Genomic DNA, 22,299 nt, shown 5'->3' with positions numbered 1-22,299 from the left:
AGTCTACACTCTACAGTCTACACTCTATAGTCTACACTCTATAGTCTACTCTCTACAGTCTACACTCTATAGTCTACACTCTATAGTCTACACTCTACAGTCTACACTCTATAGTCTACACTCTATAGTCTACACTCCACAGTCTACACTCTACAGTCTACTCTCTATAGTCTACTCTCTATAGTCTACACTCCACAGTCTACACTCTATAGTCTACACTCTACAGTCTACACTCTACAGTCTACAATCTATAGTCTACACTCTACAGTCTACACTCTACAGTCTACACTCTATAGTCTACACTCTATAGTCTACTCTCTATAGTCTACACTCTATAGTCTACTCTCTATAGTCTACTCTCTATAGTCTACACTCTATAGTCTACTCTCTATAGTCTACTCTCTATAGTCTACACTCTATAGTCTACACTCTACAGTCTACTCTCTATAGTCTACACTCTATAGTCTACACTCCACAGTCTACACTCTATAGTCTACACTCCACAGTCTACACTCTATAGTCTACACTCTACAGTCTACTCTCTATAGTCTACACTCCACAGTCTACACTCTATAGTCTACACTCTACAGTCTACTCTCTATAGTCTACACTCTACACTCTACTCTCTATAGTCTACACTCCACAGTCTACACTCTATAGTCTACACTCTACAGTCTACTCTCTATAGTCTACACTCTATAGTCTACACTCTATAGTCTACACTCCACAGTCTACTCTCTATAGTCTACACTCTATAGTCTACACTCTATAGTCTACACTCTATAGTCTACACTCTATAGTCTACACTCCACAGTCTACACTCTATAGTCTACACTCCACAGTCTACACTCTATAGTCTACACTCTACAGTCTACTCTCTATAGTCTACACTCTATAGTCTACACTCCACAGTCTACACTCTATAGTCTACACTCTACAGTCTAAACTCTATAGTCTACACTCTACAGTCTACACTCTATAGTCTACACTCTACAGTCTACTCTCTATAGTCTACACTCTATAGTCTACACTCCACAGTCTACTCTCTATAGTCTACACTCTATAGTCTACACTCTACAGTCTACTCTCTATAGTCTACACTCTATAGTCTACTCTCTATAGTCTACTCTCTATAGTCTACACTCTATAGTCTACACTCTACAGTCTACACTCTATAGTCTACACTCTACAGTCTACTCTCTATAGTCTACACTCCACAGTCTACACTCTATAGTCTACACTCTATAGTCTACACTCTACAGTCTACACTCTATAGTCTACTCTCTATAGTCTACACTCTATAGTCTACTCTCTATAGTCTACTCTCTACAGTCTACACTCTACAGTCTACTCTCTACAGTCTACTCTCTATAGTCTACTCTCTACAGTCTACTCTCTACAGTCTACACTCTACAGTCTACTCTCTATAGTCTACACTCTACAGTCTACACACTATAGTCTACACTCTATAGTCTACACTCTACAGTCTACACTCTATAGTCTACACTCTATAGTCTACTCTCTACAGTCTACACTCTATAGTCTACACTCTATAGTCTACACTCTACAGTCTACATTCTATAGTCTACTCTCTACAGTCTACATTCTATAGTCTACACTCTACAGTCTACTCTCTATAGTCTACACTCTATAGTCTACAGTCTACACTCTATAGTCTACACTCTATAGTCTACACTCTATAGTCTACTCTCTACAGTCTACTCTCTACAGTCTACGCTCTACACTCTACAGTCTACACTCTATAGTCTACACTCTACACTCTATAGTCTACACTCTATAGTCTACACTCTACACTCTATAGTCTACACTCTATAGTCTACACTCTATAGTCTACACTCTATAGTCTACTCTCTATAGTCTACACTCTATAGTCTACTCTCTACAGTCTACACTCTATAGTCTACACTCTATAGTCTACTCTCTACAGTCTACACTCTATAGTCTACACTCTACAGTCTACTCTCTATAGTCTACTCTCTATAGTCTACTCTCTATAGTCTACACTCTATAGTCTACACTCTACAGTCTACACTCTATAGTCTACACTCTATAGTCTACTCTCTACAGTCTACACTCTATAGTCTACACTCTATAGTCTACACTCTACAGTCTACACTCTATAGTCTACTCTCTACAGTCTACACTCTATAGTCTACACTCTACAGTCTACTCTCTATAGTCTACACTCTATAGTCTACACTCTACAGTCTACACTCTATAGTCTACACTCTACAGTCTACTCTCTATAGTCTACACTCTATAGTCTACACTCTATAGTCTACTCTCTACAGTCTACACTCTATAGTCTACACTCTATAGTCTACTCTCTACAGTCTACACTCTATAGTCTACACTCTATAGTCTACACTCTATAGTCTACTCTCTACAGTCTACACTCTACAGTCTACTCTCTATAGTCTACACTCTATAGTCTACACTCTATAGTCTACACTCTACAGTCTACTCTCTATAGTCTACTCTCTATAGTCTACACTCTATAGTCTACTCTCTATAGTCTACACTCTACAGTCTACACTCTATAGTCTACACTCTATAGTCTACTCTCTATAGTCTACTCTCTATAGTCTACATTCTATAGTCTACACTCTACAGTCTACTCTCTATAGTCTACACTCTATAGTCTACAGTCTACACTCTATAGTCTACACTCTATAGTCTACACTCTATAGTCTACTCTCTACAGTCTACTCTCTACAGTCTACGCTCTACACTCTACAGTCTACACTCTATAGTCTACACTCTACACTCTATAGTCTACACTCTATAGTCTACACTCTACACTCTATAGTCTACACTCTATAGTCTACACTCTATAGTCTACACTCTATAGTCTACTCTCTATAGTCTACACTCTATAGTCTACTCTCTACAGTCTACACTCTATAGTCTACACTCTATAGTCTACTCTCTACAGTCTACACTCTATAGTCTACACTCTACAGTCTACTCTCTATAGTCTACTCTCTATAGTCTACTCTCTATAGTCTACACTCTATAGTCTACACTCTACAGTCTACACTCTATAGTCTACACTCTATAGTCTACTCTCTACAGTCTACACTCTATAGTCTACACTCTATAGTCTACACTCTACAGTCTACACTCTATAGTCTACTCTCTACAGTCTACACTCTATAGTCTACACTCTACAGTCTACTCTCTATAGTCTACACTCTATAGTCTACACTCTACAGTCTACACTCTATAGTCTACACTCTACAGTCTACTCTCTATAGTCTACTCTCTATAGTCTACACTCTATAGTCTACTCTCTATAGTCTACACTCTACAGTCTACACTCTATAGTCTACACTCTATAGTCTACTCTCTATAGTCTACTCTCTATAGTCTACACTCTATAGTCTACTCTCTATAGTCTACACTCTACAGTCTACACTCTATAGTCTACACTCTATAGTCTACTCTCTATAGTCTACTCTCTATAGTCTACACTCTACAGTCTACTCTCTATAGTCTACACTCTATAGTCTACACTCTACAGTCTACACTCTATAGTCTACACTCTATAGTCTACACTCTATAGTCTACACTCTATAGTCTACACTCTATAGTATACATTCTATAGTCTACACTCTATAGTCTACACTCTACAGTCTACACTCTATAGTCTACTCTCTATAGTCTACACTCTATAGTCTACACTCTACAGTCTACACTCTATAGTCTACACTCTACAGTCTACACTCTATAGTCTACACTCTATAGTCTACTCTCTATAGTCTACACTCTATAGTCTACACTCTATAGTCTACTCTCTACAGTCTACACTCTATAGTCTACACTCTATAGTCTACTCTCTATAGTCTACACTCTATAGTCTACACTCTATAGTCTACACTCTATAGTCTACTCTCTACAGTCTACACTCTTTAGTCTACACTCTATAGTCTACTCTCTACAGTCTACACTCTATAGTCTACACTCTATAGTCTACACTCTATAGTCTACTCTCTACAGTCTACACTCTACAGTCTACTCTCTATAGTCTACACTCTATAGTCTACACTCTATAGTCTACACTCTACAGTCTACACTCTATAGTCTACACTCTACAGTCTACACTCTACAGTCTACACTCTACAGTCTACACTCTATAGTCTACACTCTACAGTCTACACTCTATAGTCTACACTCTATAGTCTACACTCTACAGTCTACTCTCTATAGTCTACACTCTATAGTCTACACTCTATAGTCTACACTCTATAGTCTACAGTCTACACTCTATAGTCTACACTCTATAGTCTACACTCTATAGTCTACTCTCTACAGTCTACTCTCTACAGTCTACGCTCTACACTCTACAGTCTACACTCTATAGTCTACACTCTACACTCTATAGTCTACACTCTATAGTCTACACTCTACACTCTATAGTCTACACTCTATAGTCTACACTCTATAGTCTACACTCTATAGTCTACTCTCTATAGTCTACACTCTATAGTCTACTCTCTACAGTCTACACTCTATAGTCTACACTCTATAGTCTACTCTCTACAGTCTACACTCTATAGTCTACACTCTACAGTCTACTCTCTATAGTCTACTCTCTATAGTCTACTCTCTATAGTCTACACTCTATAGTCTACACTCTACAGTCTACACTCTATAGTCTACACTCTATAGTCTACTCTCTACAGTCTACACTCTATAGTCTACACTCTATAGTCTACACTCTACAGTCTACACTCTATAGTCTACTCTCTACAGTCTACACTCTATAGTCTACACTCTACAGTCTACTCTCTATAGTCTACACTCTATAGTCTACACTCTACAGTCTACACTCTATAGTCTACACTCTACAGTCTACTCTCTATAGTCTACTCTCTATAGTCTACACTCTATAGTCTACTCTCTATAGTCTACACTCTACAGTCTACACTCTATAGTCTACACTCTATAGTCTACTCTCTATAGTCTACTCTCTATAGTCTACACTCTATAGTCTACTCTCTATAGTCTACACTCTACAGTCTACACTCTATAGTCTACACTCTATAGTCTACTCTCTATAGTCTACTCTCTATAGTCTACACTCTACAGTCTACTCTCTATAGTCTACACTCTATAGTCTACACTCTACAGTCTACACTCTATAGTCTACACTCTATAGTCTACACTCTATAGTCTACACTCTATAGTCTACACTCTATAGTATACATTCTATAGTCTACACTCTATAGTCTACACTCTACAGTCTACACTCTATAGTCTACTCTCTATAGTCTACACTCTATAGTCTACACTCTACAGTCTACACTCTATAGTCTACACTCTACAGTCTACACTCTATAGTCTACACTCTATAGTCTACTCTCTATAGTCTACACTCTATAGTCTACACTCTATAGTCTACTCTCTACAGTCTACACTCTATAGTCTACACTCTATAGTCTACTCTCTATAGTCTACACTCTATAGTCTACACTCTATAGTCTACTCTCTACAGTCTACACTCTTTAGTCTACACTCTATAGTCTACTCTCTACAGTCTACACTCTATAGTCTACACTCTATAGTCTACACTCTATAGTCTACTCTCTACAGTCTACACTCTACAGTCTACTCTCTATAGTCTACACTCTATAGTCTACACTCTATAGTCTACACTCTACAGTCTACACTCTATAGTCTACACTCTACAGTCTACACTCTACAGTCTACACTCTACAGTCTACACTCTATAGTCTACACTCTACAGTCTACACTCTATAGTCTACACTCTATAGTCTACACTCTACAGTCTACTCTCTATAGTCTACACTCTACAGTCTACACTCTACAGTCTACACTCTATAGTCTACACTCTATAGTCTACACTCTATAGTCTACTCTCTATAGTCTACTCTCTATAGTCTACTCTCTATAGTCTACTCTCTACAGTCTACTCTCTATAGTCTACACTCTATAGTCTACACTCTATAGTCTACTCTCTACAGTCTACTCTCTATAGTCTACACTCTATAGTCTACACTCTATAGTCTACTCTCTACAGTCTACACTCTATAGTCTACTCTCTATAGTCTACTCTCTATAGTCTACTCTCTATAGTCTACACTCTATAGTCTACACTCTATAGTCTACTCTCTATAGTCTACTCTCTACAGTCTACTCTCTATAGTCTACACTATACAGTCTACACTCTATAGTCTACACTCTATAGTCTACTCTCTATAGTCTACACTCTATAGTCTACACTCTATAGTCTACACTCTATAGTCTACACTCTATAGTCTACTATCTGTAGTCTACACTCTATAGTCTACACTCTATAGTCTACTCTCTATAGTCTACACTCTATAGTCTACTCTCTATAGTCTACACTCTACAGTCTACACTCTATAGTCTACACTCTATAGTCTACACTCTATAGTCTACACTCTATAGTCTACTCTCTACAGTCTACACTCTACAGTCTACTCTCTATAGTCTACTCTCTATAGTCTACACTCTACAGTCTACTCTCTACAGTCTACACTCTATAGTCTACACTCTATAGTCTACACTCTATAGTCTACTCTCTATAGTCTACACTCTATAGTCTACACTCTACAGTCTACTCTCTATAGTCTACACTCTATAGTCTACACTCTATAGTCTACACTCTACAGTCTACTCTCTATAGTCTACACTCTATAGTCTACTCTCTATAGTCTACACTCTATAGTCTACTCTCTATAGTCTACACTCTATAGTCTACTCTCTATAGTCTACTCTCTATAGTCTACACTCTATAGTCTACACTCTATAGTCTACACTCTACAGTCTACTCTCTATAGTCTACACTCTATAGTCTACTCTCTATAGTCTACACTCTATAGTCTACACTCTACAGTCTACACTCTACAGTCTACACTCTACAGTCTACACTCTATAGTCTACACTCTAGAGTCTACACTCTATAGTCTACACTCTATAGTCTACACTCGACAGTCTACTCTCTATAGTCTACTCTCTACAGTCTACTCTCTATAGTCTACACTCTATAGTCTATAGTCTACACTCTACAGTCTACATTCTATAGTCTACTCTCTATAGTCTACACTCTATAGTCTACACTCTACAGTCTACTCTCTACAGTCTACACTCTACAGTCTACAGTCTACACTCTATAGTCTACACTCTATAGTCTACACTCTATAGTCTACACTCTATAGTCTACACTCTATAGTCTACTCTCTATAGTCTACTCTCTATAGTCTACACTCTATGGTCTACTCTCTATAGTCTACACTCTACAGTCTACACTCTATAGTCTACACTCTACAGTCTACACTCTACAGTCTACACTCTATAGTCTACACTCTACAGTCTACTCTCTATAGTCTACACTCTATAGTCTACACTCTATAGTCTACTCTCTACAGTCTACACTCTATAGTCTACACTCTATAGTCTACTCTCTACAGTCTACACTCTATAGTCTACACTCTATAGTCTACACTCTATAGTCTACTCTCTACAGTCTACACTCTACAGTCTACTCTCTATAGTCTACACTCTATAGTCTACACTCTATAGTCTACACTCTACAGTCTACTCTCTATAGTCTACTCTCTATAGTCTACACTCTATAGTCTACTCTCTATAGTCTACACTCTACAGTCTACACTCTATAGTCTACACTCTATAGTCTACTCTCTATAGTCTACTCTCTATAGTCTACATTCTATAGTCTACACTCTACAGTCTACTCTCTATAGTCTACACTCTATAGTCTACAGTCTACACTCTATAGTCTACACTCTATAGTCTACACTCTATAGTCTACTCTCTACAGTCTACTCTCTACAGTCTACGCTCTACACTCTACAGTCTACACTCTATAGTCTACACTCTACACTCTATAGTCTACACTCTATAGTCTACACTCTACACTCTATAGTCTACACTCTATAGTCTACACTCTATAGTCTACACTCTATAGTCTACTCTCTATAGTCTACACTCTATAGTCTACTCTCTACAGTCTACACTCTATAGTCTACACTCTATAGTCTACTCTCTACAGTCTACACTCTATAGTCTACACTCTACAGTCTACTCTCTATAGTCTACTCTCTATAGTCTACTCTCTATAGTCTACACTCTATAGTCTACACTCTACAGTCTACACTCTATAGTCTACACTCTATAGTCTACTCTCTACAGTCTACACTCTATAGTCTACACTCTATAGTCTACACTCTACAGTCTACACTCTATAGTCTACTCTCTACAGTCTACACTCTATAGTCTACACTCTACAGTCTACTCTCTATAGTCTACACTCTATAGTCTACACTCTACAGTCTACACTCTATAGTCTACACTCTACAGTCTACTCTCTATAGTCTACTCTCTATAGTCTACACTCTATAGTCTACTCTCTATAGTCTACACTCTATAGTCTACACTCGACAGTCTACTCTCTATAGTCTACTCTCTACAGTCTACTCTCTATAGTCTACACTCTATAGTCTATAGTCTACACTCTACAGTCTACATTCTATAGTCTACTCTCTATAGTCTACACTCTATAGTCTACACTCTACAGTCTACTCTCTACAGTCTACACTCTACAGTCTACAGTCTACACTCTATAGTCTACACTCTATAGTCTACACTCTATAGTCTACACTCTATAGTCTACTCTCTATAGTCTACACTCTACAGTCTACTCTCTACAGTCTACACTCTATAGTCTACACTCTACAGTCTACTCTCTATAGTCTACACTCTATAGTCTACTCTCTATAGTCTACACTCTATAGTCTACTCTCTATAGTCTACACTCTATAGTCTACTCTCTATAGTCTACTCTCTATAGTCTACACTCTATAGTCTACACTCTATAGTCTACACTCTACAGTCTACTCTCTATAGTCTACACTCTATAGTCTACTCTCTATAGTCTACACTCTATAGTCTACACTCTACAGTCTACACTCTACAGTCTACACTCTACAGTCTACACTCTATAGTCTACACTCTACAGTCTACACTCTATAGTCTACACTCTATAGTCTACACTCGACAGTCTACTCTCTATAGTCTACTCTCTACAGTCTACTCTCTATAGTCTACACTCTATAGTCTATAGTCTACACTCTACAGTCTACATTCTATAGTCTACTCTCTATAGTCTACACTCTATAGTCTACACTCTACAGTCTACTCTCTACAGTCTACACTCTACAGTCTACAGTCTACACTCTATAGTCTACACTCTATAGTCTACACTCTATAGTCTACACTCTATAGTCTACACTCTATAGTCTACTCTCTATAGTCTACTCTCTATAGTCTACACTCTATGGTCTACTCTCTATAGTCTACACTCTACAGTCTACACTCTATAGTCTACACTCTATAGTCTACTCTCTATAGTCTACACTCTACAGTCTACTCTCTATAGTCTACTCTCTACAGTCTACACTCTATAGTCTACACTCTATAGTCTACACTCTATAGTCTACACTCTATAGTCTACTCTCTATAGTCTACTCTCTATAGTCTACACTCTATAGTCTACACTCTATAGTCTACACTCTATAGTCTACTCTCTACAGTCTACACTCTACAGTCTATTCTCTACAGTCTACACTCTACAGTCTACTCTCTACAGTCTACACTCTATAGTCTACTCTCTATAGTCTACACTCTATAGTCTACACCTTATAGTCTACTCTCTATAGTCTACTCTCTATAGTCTACACTCTATAGTCTACACTCTATAGTCTACACTCTATAGTCTACACTCTATAGTCTACTCTCTACAGTCTACACTCTACAGTCTACTCTCTACAGTCTACACTCTACAGTCTACACTCTATAGTCTACACTCTACAGTCTACACTCTACAGTCTACACTCTACAGTCTACACTCTATAGTCTACACTCTACAGTCTACACTCTATAGTCTACACTCTATAGTCTACACTCGACAGTCTACTCTCTATAGTCTACTCTCTACAGTCTACTCTCTATAGTCTACACTCTATAGTCTATAGTCTACACTCTACAGTCTACATTCTATAGTCTACTCTCTATAGTCTACACTCTATAGTCTACACTCTACAGTCTACTCTCTACAGTCTACACTCTACAGTCTACAGTCTACACTCTATAGTCTACACTCTATAGTCTACACTCTATAGTCTACACTCTATAGTCTACACTCTATAGTCTACTCTCTATAGTCTACTCTCTATAGTCTACACTCTATGGTCTACTCTCTATAGTCTACACTCTACAGTCTACACTCTATAGTCTACACTCTATAGTCTACTCTCTATAGTCTACACTCTACAGTCTACTCTCTATAGTCTACTCTCTACAGTCTACACTCTATAGTCTACACTCTATAGTCTACACTCTATAGTCTACACTCTATAGTCTACTCTCTATAGTCTACTCTCTATAGTCTACACTCTATAGTCTACACTCTATAGTCTACACTCTATAGTCTACTCTCTACAGTCTACACTCTACAGTCTATTCTCTACAGTCTACACTCTACAGTCTACTCTCTACAGTCTACACTCTATAGTCTACTCTCTATAGTCTACACTCTATAGTCTACACCTTATAGTCTACTCTCTATAGTCTACTCTCTATAGTCTACACTCTATAGTCTACACTCTATAGTCTACACTCTATAGTCTACACTCTATAGTCTACTCTCTACAGTCTACACTCTACAGTCTACTCTCTACAGTCTACACTCTACAGTCTACTCTCTACAGTCTACACTCTATGGTCTACTCTCTATAGTCTACACTCTACAGTCTACACTCTATGGTCTACTCTCTATAGTCTACACTCTACAGTCTGCTCTACACTCAGTATACGCACTACACTCTTAGCTCTATAGTCTAATAACCACATCGCTGAGTCAATAAAGGTTGTTTCTCTCAAAAGTATTTTGTTTATCATTGAGTGTATCGTCGAACAGGATGTCTTCCCATTGTTCTGGATGATTTCATAATGTCATCCTGTCTCGTTACAGATGGACGAGGGACGGCGGTACCACTGCAAAGTAAGTCAAATCCTCATCCCCCTCTCTCTCTCTCTCTCTCTCTCTCTCTCTCTCTCTCTCTCTCTCTCTCTCTCTCCAAGAGATCATCTTTATGTACATTACATTCTCCTTCAAGTAGATTCTAATTGTGTCCCCCCCCCCTTAAATAGTATTGTTCCTTTCTATGTTTATAGATGTCCCCTGTTAAAGAAAGTGACTAGATGGCACACTATAATAATAATAATAATAATAATAATAATAATAATAATAATAATAATAATAATAATAATAATAATAATAATAATAATAATAATAATAATAATAATAATAATAATAATAATAATAATAATTAATAATAATAATAATAATAATAATAATGCAGGACTTAGGAAGTCTTTATTTGGCATGCAAACGACACACACATGCGATGGGCGGCACACACACACACACGCATGCAATTTCTTGGGTCGTCGATGCGATTGAGTCTCTGCACTTGACCCATCCCGTCGTCCTTCCCCCCATGGGCAGCCTGGAGCAGATAGGGCGTTGACGTGGGCCGCGCCCCGTATGTATGTTTGTAAGTGCAAATAACAATAAACAAATAGTGGAAAGACATAAATATAAGCTAATTTTTTTTATCTGAATATACTAATATGAGAGAAAATAAACAGTGTAAAGAAAGCTGCAGGGTCTGTATGCCCTGTATCGGTTATAATCAGGGGTGCGTTGGTCATGGGCCGGGGTTGCACGCCGTTCAACCAGGTCTGTGAGCAGGAGCATGCGCACGCGAATGCACGGATGTGCACGTGCGTGCACACAAGAATGTGCTGCACTCGACTGATGCGCCAACTCGCCAAGTACCCACCTGGCTACTTTGCATAACAATAGCTCAGGTCGTCAGGTGTGTTCAAATACGTCCTCAGTCACATTCACACAAAACGTGTGAATGAAATGTGTTACATTCCATTCCTAGAGGCAATTAGGCACTGTCTTTTATTCTGTCCGCACGCGAGGGAACATTTATGCACATGCGCGGGAGTGCGCACACGCGCCCGGGAGCGCGCGTGCACGTGGCGTCATTAAAACACAGTGCAACCAGGTATGAAATCAACAACGCACCACTGGTTATAATACTTTATAATTCCGCACCGTTACTTTTGATCTGCACCTTTCTAAAAAACTCTGTGGATGATTATTATTTTTCTTTATGATTACTTATCTATAGCACTTTTGAACTGACCAATTGTGTTGTTTTTTTTGCCGGCAGGATCTTTGGCTTTGTGGCCAGGAAGTCTCAGAGCGGGACGGAGAATGTCTGCCACCTCTTCGCAGAACACGACCCCGAGCAGCCGGCCAGCGCCATCGTCAACTTCGTCTCCAAGGTCATGATCGGGTCACATAAGAAGTAGGACGTCCGGAGGGTTAAAGCCGCCACTCCGGGAGGAGGTCGCCCTGACGACGGATCAGCATCCCTGCCCCCCTTTTGATCGAGAGTCTTGTGTGTGTGGAGCCTGCAAAGGAAAGCTGACCCCAGATCAGCATCTAGGCGGACCTGAACCCACAGACATAACCCCCAGCCACTCCAATGATCTGGTTCCTGTTGATATATCGCGCATTACGCCTATTGTGGACTTTTGTGTGGACTATATGCTGCATTTACAGGCTACCGCCACTGGAGGGAGCCGCTGCCTCTCGCTGCCGTGCATAAAGTGCAACAGGAGAACTTGCAACCATTCCTCCTACTTATACGTTTCAATCTCTGGAGTCTTTTTGTTTTTTTTCGAATGTACATAAAATCCTCGTCACTTTGTAAAGGGAGATTTTCGACGTGAACGTTGATCACGAGTGCTTTCTCTTGACAGTTAGGGTTTGTACGTCACTCTCTCTCCACTGTGCCATATCTGTCACCGCTCGGTATACGCTGGCAAACATTAACGTGCCTACTTTCGATTAAGCCCTTTAACCTACTGAATATGAAGTCGGCGGATATAAAGTTGTGTATTATTATCGTATGAAAGATGCGTGTCTTTAAATAACCGCAGGCTCTGTCGGTCGCCTTTACACGTCAACTCCACACGATCCAACCAAAAAGTAAGAAAGAGAGCCGCGAGTAAGGTTTTAGCACTGTCGACAAAGCCAAGAATGTGGTCGCCTCGTACTAAAGATGGGATATATATATCGTGTTGTCGTGTTTATATATTGCTCAAAATTATTATTTTTTTATATAGCCTATGTGCATACATATTTTTTTTTTTTTTTTTTATATGCTTGTCATATATTTTTGTATATTAACAAATACCCTACGTTGTGTTTGGAAAAAATAGGTGTACCTCAAAGACAAGAAAGCTTGCAACATATTGTTGTAGGGAATGGGATCTTATTGTAGCTATACGAGGGTTTCAGGTGTTATCGGGGTGTAAAGCGAGACGTTATTATGTCACCTGATGGGAGATGGAGGTGTGTGATGCGTTCCCATAGCTGGAGGGTTGTGATGCTAAGTCAGACTCACTGGCAGGTGTTTTACTACCACGTCCTCACGGGACACGTGACCTTTCCTCTGTCAGGTGCTGTAAGTGGCATTATTTTAGGTTAAAATAAGTGTTAAATAGCACTACATTCCGACAGCCATCACTGATATAGAGTGTCTGGTCATTAACATGGCTCTCCCAGTCCCTCTGCTCTGCAGTAAAGACAAAATAAATGTCCTGGTATCCCGTTCCCACTTTATCCAATCAGGAGAGGGAACCCTAGATATTTTTTATTCAATAAATCTGCACTGGTAGATAATTTTACTTGTTTCAAGCACACATTTGCTTAGAATTCGTTTTTATTTATAAATTTTTTTTGCAGTGTGGAGTTCTCTCTCCTGATTGGATACACTGGGTATATTGTGTTTACTGCAGAGTGGAGGGACTGAGAGACCCAGGTTTCTGACCAGACACTATATCAGTGATGGCTGTCAGAATGTAGAGCTATTTTTACATGTATGTAGACCACTTATTTGGAATAATTTAATTAAAATACCACTTACAGCACCTTTAACCAACTGTAATTGAAGTCTTTATTCTTCATTAAAGTGAAGGTTTCGTCCTCGTCCTCTTCATCAGAAATCAAACCATCTATCCGCTGATACTTGTAACCATTCGTGATAAAAATCCTGCCCCTCCCATTTAGAAGACAATGTTCTGGTCCTCATGATGTTTGCTCCCCCCCCCCCCCCCCCCCCCCCCCCCCCCCCCCACACCCCCCTCCCCCACCCAAAACAGTACTTTTATCATCTCTGTAAGATGATTACATTTTGTAAATTAACTTTGTACAGTTATTTCAGTATCACTAATTCTGGGAACGTATTAAAGACCAACTCTCATAAAATTCCTTGCCCTTGTGCAGTTAACTTTTTGGCCAATAGATGGCGATAATGAATCACTATATAGTGCAAAGGCTTGTTGCTTGTAAGCAGGGATTAGTTGTATGCATCTATGCATTGCGTTTATGTGTGCATGTACATGTATGTACGTGTGTGCGTGAGAGAGTTTGTCATGCCATTGCATCATTGTTTGTTTGCTTGTATTTACTACCACATATGTGCCACAATATATGGGACACCGGGTATTTAACAACTTCCAGCTTATAGGACAAAAACAGCATCAGCGTTTTCAGCTGATACAGCTATCATCTCTCTCTCTCTCTCTCTCTCTCTCTCTCTCTCTCTCTCTCCCGTTCCCTCTCTCTATCTCTTTCTCTCTCATAATCGCTCCAGCTTCGTACCCAGAAACAGCTGCAGATTAGTCTCTACAGGTCCACACACGCTGGCAGGATCGCTCTCTTCTAACAAACCTGGTGTGTGTCCATATGTATGTGTACTGGTGTGTATGTATTTACATGTGTGTATGTGTGTGTATGTATGCACGTGTGTGTCTTTGTGTGTGTCAGTATGTGCCTGAGAGCACGTAGGCCAGTGCCTTTAAGAGAGTGTGTGTGTTACTCCCGGGCTCTTCCCTGTGTCTTTTTAGGAGCCCGATGATTTGATACTCATTTGAATGAGGCTCTATTCAGGACCCCGGGGGAAGAGCCTCAGAGCCGGGGGACTACTGGGACCAGACGGGACAGAGTCAGGGGACTACTGGGACCAGACGGGACAGAGTCAGGGGACTACTGGGACCAGACGGAACAGAGTCAGGGGACTACTGGGACCAGACGGGACAGAGTCAGGGGACTACTGGGACCAGACGGGACAGAGTCAGGGGACTACCAGGGGACTACTGGGACCAGACGGGACAGAGTCAGGGGACTACTGGGACAGAGACGGGGGACTACTGGGACCAGACGGGACAGAGACGGGGGACTACTGGGACAGAGACAGGGGACTACTGGGACAGAGACGGGGGACTACTGGGACAGAGACAGGGGACTACTGGGACAGACAGGGGACTACTGGGACAGAGACAGGGGACTACTGGGACAGAGACAGGGGACTACTGGGGACAGAGACTACTGGGACAGAGACAGGGGACTACTGGGACAGAGACAGGGGACTACTGGGACAGAGACGGGGGACTCTGGGACAGAGACAGGGGACTACTGGGACAGAGACTACTGGGACAGAGACAGGGGACTACTGGGACAGAGACAGGGGACTACTGGGACAGAGACGGGGGACTACTGGGACAGAGACAGGGGACTACTGGGACAGAGACAGGGACTACTGGGACAGAGACAGGGACTACTGGGACAGAGACGGGGGACTACTGGGACAGAGACAGGGGACTACTGGGACAAGACTACTGGGACAGAGACAGGGGACTACTGGGACAGAGACGGGGGACTACTGGGACAGAGACGGGGACTACTGGGACAGAGACGGGGACTACTGGGACAGAGACAGGGGACTACTGGGACAGAGACAGGGGACTACTGGGACAGAGACAGGGGACTACTGGGACAGACAGGGGACTACTGGGACAGAGACAGGGGACTACTGGGACAGAGACAGGGGACTACTGGGACAGAGACGGGGGACTACTGGGCAGAGACAGGGGACTACTGGGACAGAGACAGGGGACTACTGGGACAGAGACGGGGACTACTGGGACAGAGACAGGGGACTACTGGGACAGAGACAGGACTACTGGGACAGAGACTATGGGACAGAGACAGGGGACTACTGGGACAGAGACGGGGGACTACTGGGACAGAGACAGGGGACTACTGGGACAGAGACAGGGACTACTGGGACAGAGACAGGGGACTACTGGGGACAGAGACAGGGGACTACTGGGACAGAGACAGGGACTACTGGGACAGAGACAGGGGACTACTGGGACAGAGACAGGGGACTACTGGGGACAGAGACAGGGGACTACTGGGACAGAGACAGGGACTACTGGGACAGAGACAGGGGACTACTGGGACCAGACGGGACAGAGACAGGGGACTACTGGGACAGAGACGGGGGACTACTGGGACAGAGACAGGGGACTACTGGGACAGAGACAGGGGACTACTGGGACAGAGACGGGGACTACTGGGACAGAGACAGGGACTACTGGGACAGAGACAGGGGACTACTGGGACAGAGACTACTGGGACAGAGACGGGGGACTACTGGGACAGAGACAGGGGACTACTGGGACAGAGACAGGGGACTACTGGACAGAGACAGGGGACTACTGGGACAGAGACTACTGGGACAGAGACGGGGGACTACTGGGACAGAGACAGGGGACTACTGGGACAGAGACAGGGACTACTGGGACAGAGACGGGGGACTACTGGGACAGAGACGGGGGACTACTGGGACAGAGACAGGGGACTACTGGGACAGAGACGGGGGACTACTGGGACAGAGACTACTGGGACAGAGACGGGGGACTACTGGGACAGAGACGGGGACTACTGGGACAGAGACAGGGGACTACTGGGACAGAGACAGGGGACTACTGGGACAGAGACAGGGGACTACTGGACAGAGACAGGGGACTACTGGGACAGAGACGGGTACTGGGACAGAGACAGGGGACTACTGGGACAGAGACAGGGGACTACTGGGACAGAGACAGGGGACTACTGGGACAGAGACGGGGACTACTGGGACAGAGACAGGGACTACTGGGACAGAGACGGGGGACTACTGGGACAGAGACAGGGGACTACTGGGACAGAGACAGGGGACTACTGGGACAGAGACAGGGGACTACTGGGACAGAGACGGGGGACTACTGGGACAGAGACGGGGGACTACTGGGACAGAGACGGGGGACTACTGGGACAGAGACAGGGGACTACTGGGACAGAGACGGGGACTACTGGGACAGAGACAGGGGACTACTGGGACAGAGACAGGGGACTACTGGGACAGAGACAGGGGACTACTGGGACAGAGACAGGGGACTACTGGGACAGAGACGGGGACTACTGGGACAGAGACGGGACTACTGGGACAGAGACAGGGGACTACTGGGACAGAGACAGGGGACTACTGGGACAGAGACGGGGGACTACTGGGACAGAGACGGGGGACTACTGGGACAGAGACAGGGGACTACTGGGACAGAGACAGGGGACTACTGGGACAGAGACGGGGGACTACTGGGACAGAGACGGGGGACTACTGGGACAGAGACAGGGGACTACTGGGACAGACCAGGGACTACTGGGACAGAGACAGGGGACTACTGGGACAGAGACGGGGGACTACTGGGACAGAGACAGGGGACTACTGGGACAGAGACGGGGGACTACTGGGACAGAGACGGGGGACTACTGGGACAGAGACAGGGGACTACTGGGACAGAGACAGGGACTACTGGGACAGAGACAGGGGACTACTGGGACAGAGACTACTGGGACAGAGACAGGGGACTACTGGGACAGAGACGGGGGACTACTGGGACAGAGACAGGGGACTACTGGGACAGAGACAGGGGACTACTGGGACAGAGACAGGGGACTACTGGGACAGAGACGGGGGACTACTGGGACAGAGACAGGGGACTACTGGGACAGAGACGGGGGACTACTGGGACAGACCAGGGGACTACTGGGACAGAGACGGGGGACTACTGGGACAGAGACGGGGGACTACTGGGACAGAGACGGGGGACTACTGGGACAGAGACAGGGGACTACTGGGACAGAGACAGGGGACTACTGGGACAGAGACAGGGGACTACTGGGACAGAGACTACTGGGACAGAGACAGGGGACTACTGGACAGAGACGGGGGACTACTGGGACAGAGACAGGGGACTACTGGGACAGAGACAGGGGACTACTGGGACAGAGACAGGGGACTACTGGGACAGAGACGGGGGACTACTGGGACAGAGACAGGGGACTACTGGGACAGAGACGGGGACTACTGGGACAGAGACAGGGGACTACTGGGACAGAGACGGGACGACTGGGACAGAGACGGGGGACTACTGGGACAGAGACAGGGGACTACTGGGACAGAGACGGGGGACTACTGGGACAGAGACAGGGGACTACTGGGACAGAGACAGGGACTACTGGGACAGAGACAGGGGACTACTGGGACAGAGACGGGGGACTACTGGACAGAGACAGGGGACTACTGGGACAGAGACAGGGGACTACTGGGACAGAGACAGGGGACTACTGGGACAGAGACTACTGGGACAGAGACAGGGGACTACTGGGACAGAGACGGGGACTACTGGGACAGAGACAGGGACTACTGGGACAGAGACGGGGGACTACTGGGACAGAGACAGGGACTACTGGGACAGAGACGGGGACTACTGGGACAGAGACGGGGGACTACTGGGACAGAGACAGGGGACTACTGGGACAGAGACAGGGGACTACTGGGACAGAGACAGGGGACTACTGGGACAGAGACAGGGGACTACTGGGACAGAGACTACTGGGACAGAGACAGGGACTACTGGGACAGAGACGGGGACTACTGGGACAGAGACAGGGGACTACTGGGACAGAGACAGGGACTACTGGGACAGAGACAGGGGACTACTGGGACAGAGACGAGGGGACTACTGGGACAGAGACAGGGGACTACTGGGACAGAGACAGGGGACTACTGGGACAGAGACGGGACTACTGGGAACAGAGACAGGGGACTACTGGGACAGAGACAGGGGACTACTGGGACCAGACGGGACAGAGACAGGGGACTACTGGGACAGAGACGGGGACTACTGGGACAGAGACAGGGACTACTGGGACAGAGACAGGGACTACTGGGACAGAGACGGGGACTACTGGGACAGAGACAGGGGACTACTGGGACAGAGACAGGGACTACTGGGACAGAGACTACTGGGACAGAGACGGGGGACTACTGGGACAGAGACAGGGGACTACTGGGACAGAGACAGGGGACTACTGGGACAGAGACAGGGGACTACTGGGACAGAGACTACTGGGACAGAGACGGGGACTACTGGGACAGAGACAGGGGGACTACTGGGACAGAGACAGGGACTACTGGGACAGAGACAGGGACTACTGGGACAGAGACAGGGGACTACTGGGACAGAGACAGGGACTACTGGGACAGAGACGGGGACTACTGGGACAGAGACAGGGACTACTGGGACAGAGACAGGGGACTACTGGGACAGAGACTACTGGGACAGAGACGGGGGACTACTGGGACAGAGACGGGGGACTACTGGGACAGAGACAGGGGACTACTGGGACAGAGACAGGGGACTACTGGGACAGAGACAGGGACTACTGGGACAGAGACAGGGACTACTGGGACAGAGACTACTGGGACAGAGACAGGGGACTACTGGGACAGAGACAGGGGACTACTGGGACAGAGACAGGGGACTACTGGGACAGAGACGGGGGACTACTGGGACAGAGACAGGGGACTACTGGGACAGAGACGGGGGACTACTGGGACAGAGACAGGGGACTACTGGGACAGAGACGGGGACTACTGGGACAGAGACAGGGGACTACTGGGACAGAGACAGGGGACTACTGGGACAGAGACAGGGGACTACTGGGACAGAGACGGGGGACTACTGGGACAGAGACGGGGACTACTGGGACAGAGACAGGGGACTACTGGGACAGAGACGGGGACTACTGGGACAGAGACGGGGACTACTGGGACAGAGACGGGGGACTACTGGGACAGAGACAGGGACTACTGGGACAGAGACAGGGACTACTGGGACAGAGACAGGGGACTACTGGGACAGAGACGGGGACTACTGGGACAGAGACGGGGACTACTGGGACAGAGACGGGGGACTACTGGGACAGAGACAGGGACTACTGGGACAGAGACAGGGACTACTGGGACAGAGACGGGGGACTACTGGGACAGAGACGGGGGACTACTGGGACAGAGACGGGGGACTACGGGACAGAGACAGGGGACTACTGGGACAGAGACAGGGACTACTGGAGAGACGACTCTGGGACAGAGACAGGGACTACTGGGACAGAGACGGGGGACTACTGGACAGAGACAGGGACTATTGTACAGGACAGAGGGGGACTACTGGGACAGAGACAGGGGACTACTGGGACAGAGACGGGGGACTACTGGGACAGAGACAGGGGACTACTGGGACAGAGACGGGGACTACTGGGACAGAGACGGGGGACTACTGGGACAGAGACAGGGGACTACTGGGACAGAGACGGGGGACTACTGGGACAGAGACAGGGACTACTGGGACAGAGACGGGGGACTACTGGGACAGAGACGGGGACTACTGGGACAGAGTCAGGGGACTACTGGGACAGAGACAGGGGACTACTGGGACAGAGACGGGGGACTACTGGGACAGAGACGGGGGACTACTGGGACAGAGACAGGGGACTACTGGGACAGACAGGGGACTACTGGGACAGACAGGGGACTACTGGGACAGAGACGGGGGACTAGTGGACAGAGACAGGGGACTACTGGGACAGAGACAGGGGACTACTGGGACAGAGACAGGGACTACTGGGACAGAGACGGGGACTACTGGGACAGAGACGGGGGACTACTGGGACAGAGACGGGGACTACTGGACAGAGACGGGGACTACTGGGACAGAGACAGGGGACTACTGGGACAGAGAAGGGGGACTACTGGGACAGAGACAGGGGACTACTGGGACAGAGACGGGGGACTACTGGGACAGAGACGGGGACTACTGGGACAGAGACAGGGGACTACTGGGACAGAGACGGGGGACTACTGGGACAGAGACGGGGGACTACTGGGACAGAGACGGGGGACTACTGGGACAGAGACGGGGGACTACTGGGACCAGACGGGGACTACTGGGACAGAGACAGGGACTACTGGGACAGAGACGGGGGACTACTGGGACAGAGACAGGGGACTACTGGACAGAGACAGGGGACTACTGGGACAGAGACAGGGGACTACTGGGACAGAGACGGGGGACTACTGGGACAGAGACGGGGGACTACTGGGACAGAGACGGGGACTACTGGGACAGAGACAGGGACTACTGGGACAGAGTAGGGGACTACTGGGACAGAGACGGGGGACTAGTGGGACAGAGACGGGGGACTACTGGGACAGAGACAGGGGACTAGTGGGACAGAGTAGGGGACAGGGCTACTGGGACAGAGACAGGGGACTATGGGACAGAGACAGGGGACTACTGGGACAGAGACAGGGGACTACTGGGACAGAGACAGGGACTACTGGGACAGAGACAGGGGACTACTGGGACAGAGACGGGGACTACTGGGACAGAGACAGGGGACTACTGGGACAGAGACAGGGGACTAGTGGGACAGAGACAGGGGACTACTGGGACAGAGACAGGGACTACTGGGACAGAGACGGGGGACTACTGGGACAGAGACAGGGGACTACTGGGACCAGACGGGGGACTACTGGGACCAGACCGGGACAGGGAGAGACAGGGGTCACGTCGCTGTCTGACAGGCCCACAGCTGCCTCTGCAGCCCCTCCCTGGCTTGGGGAGAGGGGGACCTGAGGGGGTAGGGGTGGTGGTAGAGAGAGTGTGTGTGTGGATAGGGGTGGTGGTAGAGAGAGAGAGAGAGAGAGAGTGTGTGTGTGAGGAGGGGGGTAAGGGTGGTGGTAGAGAGAGAGAGAGAGAGAGAGAGAGAGAGAGAGAGATTGTGTGTGTGGAGGAGGATAAGGGGTGGTAGAGAGAGAGAGAGAGAGTGTGTTCGTGTGTGTGGAGGAGGGTAAGGGTGGTTGTGGGGGGGGGTACTGGGGGGCAGTAGATGAC

At 46.1% G+C, this 22,299-nt stretch overlaps 1 protein-coding gene across 2 annotated transcripts in view; it reads left to right on the top strand.

Moving 5' to 3' along the window:
* The window catches only part of tns3.2 (tensin 3, tandem duplicate 2), a 258,371-nt gene extending 243,931 nt beyond the window's left edge, over positions 1–14,440 (top strand). For both annotated transcript variants that reach the window (XM_084308688.1, XM_084308687.1), the window contains exons 26-27: positions 11,060–11,089; positions 12,336–14,440. In XM_084308688.1, coding sequence (XP_084164814.1) covers positions 11,060–11,089; positions 12,336–12,477 — 172 coding nt within the window. In that variant the 3' untranslated portion in view covers positions 12,478–14,440. The remainder of the gene's footprint in view (positions 1–11,059; positions 11,090–12,335) is intronic.
* The last annotated feature ends 7,859 nt before the right edge of the window (positions 14,441–22,299 follow it).

Source organism: Notolepis coatsorum (assembly GCF_963971535.1).
Source record: "Notolepis coatsorum genome assembly, chromosome: 2".
In the NCBI taxonomy this organism is placed as follows: domain Eukaryota; kingdom Metazoa; phylum Chordata; class Actinopteri; order Aulopiformes; family Paralepididae; genus Notolepis; species Notolepis coatsorum.
The sequence above is the reverse complement of the archived record's forward strand: the minus strand, read 5'-3'. Positions and strand labels throughout refer to the sequence as shown.